Consider the following 14,968-nt stretch of genomic DNA (forward strand, 5'->3'; position numbering starts at 1 on the left):
AGGGGTGGTACGACCACATTTGTTTACTAAGAGGAGCATGGACCCGAACCTTCAGGAGGTCTCAGGCAGGGGCGGTAGACCTGAGGACTTGGATCCTCCAGATACTTCCCTCTTCTTTGGTGAAGGTCAAAGTTTTTGATTTTTAGCCGGATGCCAAATTCGCGCAAAATCATAGAAGCACAAAAATTGTGATTTCTAAAGCTAAAAAGAAATTAAGATCTCTGTTAAATCCTCAATCTATTGGGCCAGGCACCCACTAGGAATCACTGCGGTGCTTTTAGATTGCGCACGTCCTGTATGCAGATTTCCAGGAGTTAAGCATTTGCGTATTACGGTGTTTTGAAGCTCCTGATTTGCGATTTGTGCCTGTAAATACATTTTTACATACTCACTGGGTGTCCCGATGTGTGGCTTCTGTTCCAAGACCCTCCCCTTAGCGTAAGAGTCATTGGTGGTAGTGGCTGGATAGTGTAATGGTTAAGGGCTCTGCCTCTGACACAGGAGACCTGGGTTCGAATCTTGTCTCTGCCTGTGCAGTAAGCCAGTACCTATTCAGCAGAAGACCTTAGGCAGCTCTCCCTAACACTGCTACTGCCTATAGAGCGCGTCCTAGTGGCTGCAGCTCTGGCGCTTTGAGTCCACCAGGAGAAAAGCGCAATATAAGTGTTTGTCTTTGTCCTTTTTTTTTTTTTTTTTTTTTTTTTTTTTTTTTTTTGTCTTTTTGGTGCTTCTCTTGGGCCAATCAGGGAAGTGCCTGTGACCTTCTGCTAGGCGGCGGGGGCTGGACATCGGGAGACCCGGTCAGTATGTAAAACTTTATCTACAGGCACAAATCGCTAATCAGTAGCTTCAGAACACCGTAAATCGCAAATGCTTAACCTGGGAATTGCTGCTTCATACAGGGCGTGCGCAATACAAAAGCACTGCAGTGATTTGTAGTAGGTGCCTGCCTCAATCCTTACTCTGAAACAAATTGTATTTAAAAAAAAAAAAAAAAAAAAATGTTCGGCCCCGAAATCATTGAAAGGACCTCTGTCACAGAAATCTTAAAATTTAAAATATGTAAACCTAAACAAATAAGTACACTTCTTCCTGAGTAAAATGAGCTATACACTACTTTTCTCCTTTGTTGCTGGCACTTACAGTAGGTAGTAATCTCAAATTACCAACAGGTTTTGAACTAGCCCATCTTCTCATGGGGGGGGGGGGGTTCTGGGTTTTCATTATTTTGAAAACTACTTATTAAACGTCAGTTGCTCCGTCCAACTGCCAAATAAGTGTGCAGGGAGGCTGACCAGCATCTTTTCATAAATCTTTTTCAGGAAATGTATTTATAAAGAATAAAGGCCATGCTGGGAATCCCCTATGGAGAGATGGACTAACCCAAAACCTGTCGGTAATGTCAGATTTCTAATACTTACTGTGACAGCAACATAGGAAAAAAGTAATTTATGGCTCATTTTACTCTAGAAGAAAAGTACTACTTATTTGTATTTGTTTTAAATGTTAAGATTTTCATGACAGTTCCTCTTGAAATTGCTTTGAAGCCTATGGCATTTTTTTTCTCACTTCATCTGAGAATAATTTTACATTTAGCGGTTTGTTTTCAGTGCGTTTGAATGCCCAGCGATCATATAGGTCTCAATTCACTAAGCAGTTTAGACTAGTCTACTGATGGTTTGGTCAGGTGCAGCAAAGGGGAATTCACTATTACCAAATGTTTTAGACTTGGTCTAAGCCATTTGGTAATTAAGTGGGTAAAGCAGGGAAATGATCAAAAGATGCAATTCACAAACACGTAGCTATGACCGATATCCTTCTCCTCTGATGAGCTCTCATCTGCATACAATTATACTCCTGCATAATTCATTCAAAAGGTTCCATCTTCACATCTAAAATACCTCACAGAATTACATTACCAACAGACATCAGCTGGTCTAATCTCGGTCAGAAAGTGGGCGTGGTTACACCTTGTTTACCTTTTGTGAGTTGCGTAATTACTGAATGTTAGTCCAGGTCTAAAGACGGGTCTAAAACATGACACCAAACCATCAGTAGACTGAAAACCATGTGTAGACTAGTGTAAAGCGCTTAGTGAATTGAGGCCTATTCTACTGGTAAATCCAGGCTTTGTGTAGGGAAGAGGCCTATCCGTTAGTTTTCTATCACTCCGTGTGCATCGGAGCTCAGCAGGGACATGACTAACCTGCTAAGGGAGTTTTTCGGGCGGAGATTCCCACACTCTTGATTTCAGGTCATAATGACTAATCCCTGATTCATCACACACAACCATTGAGGCTGAGGCCTTGTACACATGCTGGGTGTTTTGTAGGACAGCGGGGAGCCTCCTCGGGGAAGAAGCCTACAGGTACAGCAGCACCTGATCTTCATCAGTGAGAGACCTCCCTGGCTGAAGGAATTGTTCTTTCACTCTCCCCGCCTGCTTTGTTGTACATCACTCCCATCGTACCGCTACACCCCTGTATAGCGACATAATGCACTGCCAGCCTGGAGGCTAACAACGCATCTGCACAGCCTCAGCTCCAAGCTATTGCCTGAGGAATCGACTCCCGATCTCTGCTGGGCGACAGTCCTTCTACGTGAAAAGAGGAAGCCTCTGACATTTGAACCGTCAACCATGTTCTTGCATATCTCACCCTTGCATTGCATCTTCTGTGAAACATCTGCTCTCCTAGTATGTGTTACACATTTTCAGTTCCTCTATCAGTGTTTTGCGTTCATTCGAGCAAGATGCCTAGTGAGGCTCAAAATTCAAGTAAAGTCCGGTGTCGGCTTTCAACCGTTTTTTGTTTTGACACTGTTTATATCCCTAACCTCTTGTAGGGTGTTTTTTTTTTTTTTTTTTTTTTTTTCTTTCTACAAAGTGTAATTGCATGCAAAATCTTACTGCAATGCAATTGTGCAACCTTTGGTTTAGGCCTCTTTCACACCAAGATGTTGCATTTTAGGGGACGTTAAGGTTGCAGTTTTTGGTGCGCAGTATAGACTGCGGAGACCACGTGATCAGAACACTCCGCATCACGTGGTCCCGCCAGCCAATAAGCGGCCGCTCCAGGAAGAAAACACTGCAGTGCAGTGAATATTAATTAGCCATGTGGCTGCTGACAATAGCGACCCTCCTATCCTGCACAAAAATATTTAAAAGAAATTAATTGCCGAGCATGGGCAAACAGTCAAATGCAGCTAAAGCCACTTACAACGCACAGCATGCTGCACTTTCCAATAACTTCCAGCATTATACTGTAACACAGCGTGAACAGCCTATTGATTTTTCATTACTGTGAGTTGGGCTGCGTTACAGGCTGTTCTAACGTGCGCCTGTAACCTCCCACTGTGAAAGCAGCCTAAAGGCCCATACACACGTCGGATTTTTCTGAACGACCCGTCGTTTGAACGTTCCGTCCGCACGTCAAATCCGACGTGTGTACAGACTATCGTTCGGGTGATAAGACTGGTTTCCAGCGATCCGCCCTTATCACGCGAACGATAGTCCGTACACACGTCTGATTCCGCGTGCGAACGACGGGACGTTCAAACGACCCGTCCAGAAAAATCCGACGTGTGTATGGGCCTTTACACTTACTGTGAGCAGAGCTTGATTGGCCCAAACATCGTGCATGCCGGCGATTATTTGGAGAATATGAAATCACAGTGCTGTAGCGATCAGAATAAGGGCTGCAATCTGCTTTTTGGAGCAGATCACAGCAAGTGAAAAAAAGAGCACCAAGACTGGTTTACACCATTTGAATTTTTCCTTTCAGATTTTGGGTAGAAATAGATGCAAAGTATTTTGCATGGGCCAACTCCTGCAGGAATGGCAGGGAGGTAGCTTTAGATCCTGCGTATTCTGGTAGGCCAATGCAACATGCAATTTGCATTCTGTGCCATTTTAATTAGACAATAGTAAATTTCAATTAGTCAATAGACTTAAGGCAGCCAGTATTTGTCAGGTGATGACTGGTCAGAGCACAATTAACAAGCTGACACATCATTGCATTCTAGCAGATCTGGAGGTGTGTTTAGCTATCAGGGACAACAAAGATGATTTGCATATTTAGCAGTGATGCATTGTGGGAGACATCAGAGCTCTCTCCAACCTGAATAGTCACATGGGGAGAGTGCTTTGTGAGACAGCCACAGCTCCCTACCGGTCTGTAGTAGGGAGGAATGGTCAGAGTGACTGGGGGGAGAGCAAACAGCTGCAGACTGCTGAAGAGATGAGCTGTAAATTGGTTCGGGTATCTTACTTTATATTGCAACTTCACAAGATTTTTGTTTTTGTTTTTTTTGTTTTATTATTCCGCGTTCTCCAGAGCGAAGTCTGAAGGTAGTTTATTTTCCTGGAATTCCCTGGTCACTCTTAGGCCTCGCGCCCACCTCTGCGATTGTGGGCGTGTTTTCGGCGAAGTGTAGCGATGCGATCCGCGGCTACACTTTCTGATGTTTCCATTTATGCGTTGCGATTCACAGCGGATTCATAACACATGATTGCCCGCATTTCTGCACATTTGCGATCCTGCTCGTTGCATATGAATGAGATCGCAGCTGCATCAGGTAACATCGCAGAACGCCGTGTCGTACATTTCAGCAGCCACCTGCATGGCTTGGAAACGAGGCATTTGCTTAATATGACTGTTTATAGTGCGGATGAATATTCTGTAGAAACTGCTTCCCCTTCAAGTCTAGAATACACACTGGAAGAACTGTCCGTCTTTGTAGATAGAAATGTGTGTTAAAAGGGCAATTAAAGTGAGAGGGATATGGAGGCTGCCATATTTATTTCCTTGTAGTGGAGCTGATCTTTCACTAGACAGATGGAAAACCTAGAGAAATTCACCCTGTATGTATGTAGAGAGTTTAGCCTGTCTATTCTCCACCCCCCCCCCCCCCCCTCCTCATCTGTGACTAATCACAAGTTGCACTTTGATCCCTTGGCTGTGTCAGTTGGCTGCCTAGGCAGAGCAGCAAATTTGTAAACGCAGTATGTTAGCAATGTTTGGTTCCATGAAGGCAGGAAGTAGACACACTGCAGACTTAATTGCAGGATTTGTATCAGCTGTAACAAAGAAATGGTTTTCTTAAAAGTGGACCTGAACTCAGAAGTTCCTCTCTGCTCAAAACGGGGGGGGGGTCAGGCAGCTGGGGTTTGCTGAGATGTTCCTCCTCCCCCCCTCCTGTAGCCAGAGGTCCCCCCTTTAGTCAGCAGCAATTACTCACCTCCCCAGGCTCCAGCAACGTCATCAAGCCGGGACCCGGCACTTATGTCAGAGCAAGCAGGGATGCTGGCCAGAGTAGAGGGAAGTGACCCCCCCCCCCCCCCCCCCCCCACACACACACACACACACACACACACACACACACACACACACACACACACACACACACACACACACACACACACACACACACACACACACACACACACACACACACACACACACACACACACACACACACACACACACACACACACACACACACACACACACACAGTAACAGGGATCACAATGATTCGATAGTGATCACGTGACCAGGAGCCATACGCGATGGCTCCTGGTCAATAAGGGAAGATGTCGGCTGTCATATGATGGCTTACTCTCACCTCTTGGGTGCACGATCACGGCAGGACGCGGCATTTACTGCGATGTAGAGTTTACGTCCAGTCAGAGTGGCAGCACCACCTGCTGGATGTAGATCCATAGTGCGCCGGTCCCCAAAAGGTTAATGTTGCGAAAAATTGTTGTAAAAATCTCGTGGGTACAGGCCTTTATTATCCTGATCTTTGTTGGTAAAGTGACGTCTGTCTTTTAGTATTTTGTATAAAATTTCATAGCTTTCCTTCCAAGTAATCATTAATTAATTAGTTTGTGAAAAAGTTCCCTTAATTGAAGCACGCATGGTTGGACATAGATTTATTTTGTATTTGGGGTTAGGTGGGTGGTGGTTGTGGAGTTGGAGTGTAATTGGCTGTTTTGCGGGACGACTCCAGCCTCCCGCCTGGGCATCCCTTTCAGCCTGTACAACTAAGTTGGTCTGCTTGTGATATTTACACTCTTCTACAATAAATCACTTTGGATGGATGGTGTTCAGCATCTTTTCCATTCGATATAGAGACGATGGCTTTATGGATTTCGGGAGGTTTGTAGAATTGGATTCAAAGTATGCACAGTTGTCCGTGAATTGATCTCGGCTCTTTCTGGTGATCCTGTATTGTACGGGCTGGTGTGCTTCTCAGTCTAGTACTGAAGTTAAAGTTTAGGATTGAGTATTGCCTCTGGTGTATCATGTGACCTCTCCTGTTTCCTCTTCCTGTATTGCGCAGGTCTCAGTCTCCTAGTACTGGAGTTATAGTTTAGGATTGAGTATTGCCTCTAGTGTACCATGTGACCTGTTTCCTCTTCCTGTATTGCGCAGGGCTCGGTCTCCTGGTACTGGAGTTATAGTTTAGGATTGAGTATTGCCTCTAGTGTACCATGTGACCTGTTTCCTTTTTCCTGTATTGCGCAGGGCTCGGTCTCCTGGTACTGGAGTTATAGCTTAGGATTGAGTATTGCCTCTAGTGTACCATGTGACCTGTTTCCTCTTCCTGTATTGCGCAGGTCTCAGTCTCCTAGTACTGGAGTTATAGTTTAGGATTGAGTATTGCCTCTAGTGTACCATGTGACCTGTTTCCTCTTCCTGTATTGCGCAGGGCTCGGTCTCCTGGGACTGGAGTTATAGTTTAGGATTGAGTATTGCCTCTAGTGTACCCTGTGTGACCTCTCCTGTTTTTTCTCTTCCCGCAGGTGCCATGTTTCTGACCGGTAGGACAGGCTGAGGGTCCTGTTCGCACAGCTCAGAAATTGGCTCATTTAAAGAAATTAACCTGTCTGCAGAGACCAAAGGGGAATAATGGTGATTTTGCGCCGGGCTCGGCCGCCTGCTCCCGCCCCAACCAGCAATGAATCTTGACTCGCTTTCGCTGGCCTTGTCTCAAATCAGCTACCTTGTGGACAACCTGACAAAGAAAAACTACCGGGCCAGCCAGCTGGAAATACAGCATGTAAGTGGAATGGACGAGGTAAATCTCTTGGGTCTGAAATATCACACTGTATTAGGCTCACGATAAGTGTAAATATTGCATGAGGTGGGACAAGTGCTCACTAGCAAGGATCTAGCACATTAATGGCTAACCTTGGAAATCCAGCTGTGGTGGAACTACAAGTCCCATGAGGCATTGCAATACTCTGACAGCTCTAAGCATAACTCTGGGAGGCAGAGGCATGATGGGATTTGTAGTTTAGTCACAACCGGAGTGCCAAGGTTGGCAATCACTGATCTGGCACATGGAGCTGGAGTTTAGTATTTAAAACTTAGACACTAGACTTGTTAGTTTTTCCACCAGGTGATAAGGCCATGTAATCCTTGTCCTACTGGCAATGCCTGCTGAGTGTATTAGAAGTTCTCTCACACAGGTACACACGTTTGGAGAATGGTGTGCTGCGCCAACTAAATTAAAGGGGCCTGAGCAACTTTTTTTTTTTTTTTTTATGGTACAATATAAAATGAACTTCCCCCGTAAGGGTCGATCGTGATTGTGTGCTGCGGGGAGTGGTGGTGTGGTGATAGTTGCCTATGGGGGGCGCGCCACTAGCCCTTCATTCATAAGGACTCTGCAATCTTCCTCATGGAGCAGACACAGTTTGATGTTCCTGCAGTGATGTCACTTTGCCTCTGACTGCCACAATGCACACTGGGGGATGTAGTCTGCTGAGTACGTCGTATGCTGGGCATACACGGGCCGCTGCGCCCTTATCAATTGAGCCGCTGATGGCTCGATTGATGATTTCCTACAGGTCCGATACCCCGCTCGATCCCCGTGGGCAGACAATAGCGGGGAATCGAGCGGAAGATAAGGTGGGTCGAGCGGGAGTCGATCTGGCGGCTAATTGAGCCGCCGGGTCGACTCGTGTATGCCCAGCATAAGTTGGTAGATGGTACTCCCATGGATGGACTACATCTCCCAGGGTGCATTGGGGTGGCTGGGAGTACCATCACTGCCTGGTCGCCTCCCTGGGAAGTTGACTCCATATGGAGCAATGAGTCAAATTGCACACTATATATATTTTTAGGTAAGGCCAGGCACCTTCCAGGGCTGATAAACGTAACTCTTAATGTATAAATGCCATCCAATATCTGCGCATTGCATAAGCACAAGCTGATGTCACACTGCCGCTGAGGTGAAGGGCTGCCGCTGAGGTGAAGGGCTGCCGCTTCTTGATGAAGCACGTTTGGGTGTACATAATGCACGCCATACGCAGGGCTGTGGAGTCGGAATAAAAATCATCCGACTCCTCAGTTTATGAAACCTCCGTCCCCTCAGCCCTGGCCATGCCGTCACCTCCTGTTACTTCTCAGTTTATGAAACCTCTAACCCCTCAGCCCTGGCCATGCTGTCACCTCCTGTTACGTCATCTCAGTTTATGAAACCTCCATCCCCTCAGCCCTGGCCATGCCGTCACCTCCTGTTACTTCTCAGTTTATGAAACCTCCATCCTCTTAGCCCTGGCCATACCGTCACCTCCTGTTACGTCATCTCAGTTTATGAAACCTCCATCCCCTCAGCCCTGGCCATACCGTCACCTCCTGTTACCTCCTCTCAGTTTATGAATCCTCCAAAGCCTCAGCCCTGGCCATACCGTCACCTCCTGTTACGTCATCTCAGTTTATGAAACCTCCAACCCCTCAGCCCTGGCCATGCCGTCACCTCCTGTTACGTCATCTCAGTTTATGAAACCTCCAACCCCTCAGCCCTGGCCATGCCGTCACCTCCTGTTACCTCCTCTCAGTTTATGAAACCTCCAACTAGGGCTGCACGATTTTAGGAAAAAATTGAAATTGCGATTTTTCTCTCAAAAATTGCGATTTCAATTTTTTTTCACGATTTTCTTCAAATCAAGCTTAAGCACTAAATTCACATTGCCCCCACTACACTGCTTTAACACCTGATCATCCACCAATACACTACACTATGCTAACTTGAATCTTTATGCCCCACCAATTAAACTCCACTGCACAATGCTAACCTCTGATTCCCATCAATAACACTAAGCTAACTCCTAAAGCCCACCAGCTATGCTACAATGCACTACTCTAACACCTTCTGCCCCCATTCCCAGCTACACTACACTTAACCCCTGCAGCTACAATGACTTCTCTGCAACTGCCACTGTTAAGCCTGAAGCACTAGGCAGACAGGCTAGTTAAAGTAGTGGCTAAGCTGCATGGGCATGAAGCAGAGCCTGTGACAGAGAGCACAGCAGGACCAGGCAGATAAAGCATACACACGGACTCACTGTATACAGACTGTATACAGCACAGTTCGCTGTCCCTTTACACAGACAGCTCTAGCTGTAATCTGATCTTTGCTGGTGTCATTGCCCATATATTAATCCTGCCCTTTTGACCTGAAATTGCCAGCAAAGCTCATTACAGATAAGAACTGTCTGTAAACGGACAGATAAGAACTGTCTGTAAACGGACAGTTATGCTGGGAATACACGGTTCGTTTTTGCCTTCGTTTAAACCTTCGTTTCGATTGTGCCTTTTGTCCTTTTCGATCCCGAAATAATCGGTCATACGGTTAATATCACCACCCACGGTTTCGTTTTTTTTTTCGATTCTGATGGTTTCGTTTTTCCAATGATCGAAGGCTGCAAAGAAACGAAACGAAAATCCCTTTTTACAGGGACGGACTAGCATAAACGAATATATAATCGATCTGAACAGCCATCAAGCCTACCAATGGCTCGATTAGATGGATAAAGAGAGATAATATCAAACCTGTTCGATCACTAGTCGTTCGTTTTTGGGGTCTATTAATCGAAACTATAATGAGATTATGACTATTTTCACATACGTTTTCAACACTCGATTCGTTTACCGAACGAATCGAAGGTTTAAACGAAGGCAAAAACGAACCGTGTATTCCCAGCATTAGAGTGGCTTTAGCAGGACGCGGCGCTGTGTGCTGTATACAGCCTGCCTGTGGTCTTATCTCTCTCTGCCACTGTTCTCTGGTCCCCGCTGTGCAAGAGAGCCTGGGTGACTGTGCGGTGGATCGGAGAAACCATGCGTGCTTCACCACAGCCAAGGCATCTAAAGGAAGAGAGAGCTGGCCGTGCATTCCTCAATTCGGTGCCTCACTCCTCCTTCTGGCCGGAAGGAGGAAGCGCACCTTAGTAACAAGCCGGAAATGTACAGCTGGTCGGAATGAAAAAAAAAAAAAAAAAAAAAAAAAATCTCCACTCTGACGATACTGAAATCGTGATGATGCAAATCGTAATTTCGATTAAAAAACGATATATCGTGCAGCCCTACCTCCAACCCCCCAGCCCTGGCCATGCCGTCACCTCCTGTTACTTCTCAGTTTATGAAACCTCCAACCCCTCAGCCCTGGCCATACCGTCGCCTCCTGTTACTTCATCTCAGTTTATGAAACCTCCAACCCCTCAGCCCTGGCCATACCGTCACCTCCTGTTACCTCCTCTCCAGTTTATGAAACCTCCAACCCCTCAGCCCTGGCCATACCGTCACCTCCTGTTACCTCCTCTCCAGTTTATGAAACCTCCAACCCCTCAGCCCTGGCCATACCGTCACCTCCTGTTACCTCCTCTCCAGTTTATGAAACCTCCAACCCCTCAGCCCTGGCCATACCGTCGCCTCCTGTTACCTCCTCTCAGTTTATGAAACCTCCAACCCCTCAGCCCTGGCCATACCGTCACCTCCTGTTACCTCCTCTCAGTTTATGAAACCTCCATCCCCTCAGCCCTGGCCATGCCATCCCCTCCTGTTACCCCCTCTGTTTATGAAACCTCCAACCCCTCAGCCCTGGCCATACCGTCACCTCCTGTTACGTCATCTCAGTTTATAAAACCTCCAACTCCTCAGCCCTGGCCATACCGTCGCCTCCTGTTACCTCCTCTCAGTTTATGAAACCTCCAACCCTCAGCCCTGGCCATACCGTCACCTCCTGTTACCTCCTCTCAGTTTATGAAACCTCCAACCCTCAGCCCTGGCCATACCGTCACCTCCTGTTACCTCCTCTCAGTTTATGAAACCTCCAACCCTCAGCCCTGGCCATACCGTCACCTCCTGTTACCTCCTCTCAGTTTATGAAACCTCCAACCCTCAGCCCTGGCCATACCGTCACCTCCTTTTACCTCCTCTCAGTTTATGAAACATCCAACCCTCAGCCCTGGCCATACCGTCACCTCCTTTTACCTCCTCTCAGTTTATGAAACATCCAACCCCTCAGCCCTGGCCATACCGTCACCTCCTGTTACCTCCTCTCAGTTTATGAAACCTCCAACCCCTCAGCCCTGGCCATGCCGTCACCTCCTGTTACCTCCTCTCAGTTTATGAAACCTTCAACCCCTCAGCCCTGGCCATACCGTCACCTCCTGTTACCTCCTCTCAGTTTATGAAACCTCCAACCCCTCAGCCCTGGCCATACCGTCGCCTCCTGTTACCTCCTCTCAGTTTATGAAACCTCCATCCCCTCAGCCCTGGCCATACCGTTACCTCCTCTGTTTATGAAACCTCCAACTCCTCAGCCCTGGCCATACCGTCGCCTCCTGTTACCTCCTCTCAGTTTATGAAACCTCCAACCCCTCAGCCCTGGCCATACCGTCGCCTCCTGTTACCTCCGCTCAGTTTATGAAACCTCCAACCCCTCAGCCCTGGCCATACAGTCACCTCCTGTTACCTCCGCTCAGTTTAAGAAACCTCCAACCCCTCAGCCCTGGCCCTACCGTCCCCTCCTATTACCTCCGCTCAGTTTATGAAACCTCCAACCCCTCAGCCCTGGCCATACCGTCACCTCCTGTTACTTCATCTCGGTTTATGAAACCTCCATCCCCTCAGCCCTGGCCATGCCGTCACCTCCTGTTACTTCTCAGTTTATGAAACCTCCAACCCCTCAGCCCTGGCCATACCGTCACCTCCTGTTACCTCCTCTCAGTTTATGAAACCTCCAACCCCCCAGCCCTGGCCATACCGTCACCTCCTGTTACCTCCGCTCAGTTTATGAAACCTCCATCCCCTCAGCCCTGGCCATACCGTCACCTCCTGTTACCTCCTCTCAGTTTATGAAACCTCCAACCCCTCAGCCCTGGCCATACCGTCCCCTCCTGTTACCTCCGCTCAGTTTATGAAACCTCCAACCCCTCAGCCCTGGCCATACCGTCACCTCCTGTTACCTCCTCTCAGTTTATGAAACCTCCAACCCCTCAGCCCTGGCCATACCGTCCCCTCCTGTTACCTCCTCTCAGTTTATGAAACCTCCAACCCCTCAGCCCTGGCCCTACCGTCCCCTCCTATTACCTCCGCTCAGTTTATGAAACCTCCAACCCCTCAGCCCTGGCCATACCGTCACCTCCTGTTACCTCCTCTCAGTTTATGAAACCTCCAACCCCTCAGCCCTGGCCATACCGTCCCCTCCTGTTACCTCCTCTCAGTTTATGAAACCTCCAACCCCTCAGCCCTGGCCATACCGTCCCCTCCTGTTACCTCCGCTCAGTTTATGAAACCTCCAACCCCTCAGCCCTGGCCATACCGTCACCTCCTGTTACCTCCTCTCAGTTTATGAAACCTCCAACCCCTCAGCCCTGGCCATACCGTCACCTCCTGTTACGTCATCTCAGTTTATAAAGCCTCCAACCCCTCAGCCCTGGCCATGCCGTCACCTCCTGTTACCTCCTCTCAGTTTATGAAACCTCCATCCCCTCAGCCCTGGCCATGCCATCCCCTCCTGTTACCTCCTCTCAGTTTATGAAACCTCCAACCCCTCAGCCCTGGCCATGCCGTCACCTCCTGTTACGTCATCTCAGTTTATAAAGCCTCCAACCCCTCAGCCCTGGCCATGCCGTCACCTCCTGTTACCTCCTCTCAGTTTATGAAACCTCCATCCCCTCAGCCCTGGCCATGCCATCCCCTCCTGTTACCTCCTCTCAGTTTATGAAACCTTCAACCCCTCAGCCCTACTAGCTCACTCCACTTAATGCAGCAAGCACTTATCTCTCAAGCAGCACTAATTGCTACTAAGCCAACACAGCCCACAAATAGACTCTCCTCATGGGAACAACACTAAGGTCCATACATTATGGACACACACACCTCAACCAAGCAATATGTTATACAAGTTTAATTATGTTTTATGACTTGTTGGTGACAGTTTATATTTGGTAACACTATTCACACCAGAAAAGCTATGTGTATATGTAACTTACTTACCCTGTACAATGTACCACACACAGTATGCTGATGCCTGCTATGTATCTCTGTCATTTGCAGTGTTGTTGCTCCTGCCCCCTATTGCCTGAAGAAGCGGGTTGCTACCCGTGAAACGCGTTGCGACTATTTGCTGGGAGCTTTCTGAATAAATTTTGTGTATATTTATTTAAAAACAACAGCCTTGTTGTCCGTTTGTGGTCGGCCGGTCCACCACCGCGACCAAAACATTTTAAACCTTTTAGCCACTTTTATACTTCCGGCGCCTCTGTACACCTTCTTATATTCAGAAGTCCACCCTTGGTGGAAGGGTGACCTGCCCTACAATTCCTCTATCCACAGAGAGCGACGTTTTACTCCTGAGTGGGGACAGGCTTGTTCTCCCCACCTGCGTTTACAGTGGTTGCTCTTGAGGCAACCCTGACTTGTGAGTATATTACTTACTTTCATTAATCTCATCCCCTACAAAAACATACTACACTATTTTGGGCTCTCGGTCTTTTCTCTTTTCTTTTCCCTCAGCCCTGGCCATACCGTCGCCTCCTGTTACTTTATCTCGGTTTATGAAACCTCCAACCCCTCAGCCCTGGCCATACCGTCGCCTCCTGTTACCTCATTGGCATCCTGACATAAGCTTGTCTTTATGCAATTCACTGATTTTTGGTGACCCTAAGACAGGGAAACATGGATAAAATATACTTACCTGGGGCTTCCTCCGGCCTCATTGCTCCACGGTATCCTCTTCTGACTTGCTATTCTTTTGCAATTGGCCTTGGAAAGTCCTCTGGTCCGGGGGAAACTGTGCATGCGCGGCCAGGCTGTGTACGTTGCGCCTGCGTAGTACTATGCAGGCTCAGAACGCTCCCAACAATAGGAGTGCGTCTGGCTGGAATGCGCATGTGCCGACTGACTGATTTTCTGTGGCGGGCGGACAGTCGGAAAAGGATGGCGTGGGAGCAATCAGGCCGGATTAGGCTGGAGGGAGCCCCAGGGATGTATGTTTTCCCTGCGGCCCTGTCGCCGGTAAACTTTTTAAGCTGTTAGTTACAGGCGGTGAGGCATGACCACTCCCCTTTATTCCCACGCAATAAGCCAGCCTCTGCTCCACTTCATATCTGTTTGGGATTCTGGGGAGGGGCGGAGAAAGAACCTGCTTCAATATAATTTTATCATCCTGATGTGATTGGGTGGACAGCACCCTCTCATACCTCCTAGGTTTCAGCTGGATTGTAGAAATACGCCCACTCTATTCAGCCAATTGGAATGCTTTAAGAAGCAGACATTGCAGTGTTCGCAGAACTGTTCCCTTTGGTCTGTTTTGCTGGTTCACCTAAACCACACTAGCTCCAGAATTATTTTTACAATATTCTACAATATTCATTTATAAATTTATGTATGATTTGTAAAATCTGTCCTCACCCTGATTTACATTCTAACTTTATCACAGTTGGCAACATCTTAAAGTGAACCTAAACTTACCTGGGGCTTCTGCATCCGCCCTGTGCCTTTGCTGTCACTAAGTGTTCCTTCATTCCAACGCACTGTGTATGCACGGCTGTGGCTGCACACTTCATCGCTCACGCTTATGTTGCAGGGAGCAGTATGTGCATGTGCAGTGGAGATCTTTTTCATAGTGCTCATGCATAGAGCTCTCCTGTATACAGGAGCGCCATTAAGA

At 47.6% G+C, this 14,968-nt stretch overlaps 1 protein-coding gene across 1 annotated transcript in view; it reads left to right on the top strand.

The window, feature by feature from the left end:
* CNOT1 (CCR4-NOT transcription complex subunit 1) overlaps positions 1 to 14,968 on the top strand; it is a 101,467-nt gene that overhangs the window by 14,698 nt on the left and 71,801 nt on the right. Inside the window, 1 exon segment of the mRNA XM_068260314.1 lies at positions 6,807 to 7,063. Within this exon segment, the coding sequence (XP_068116415.1) occupies positions 6,962 to 7,063 (102 nt within the window). The 5' untranslated portion in view covers positions 6,807 to 6,961.

This window comes from Hyperolius riggenbachi, chromosome 11, assembly GCF_040937935.1.
Source record: "Hyperolius riggenbachi isolate aHypRig1 chromosome 11, aHypRig1.pri, whole genome shotgun sequence".
NCBI classification, from domain to species: Eukaryota; Metazoa; Chordata; class Amphibia; order Anura; family Hyperoliidae; genus Hyperolius; species Hyperolius riggenbachi.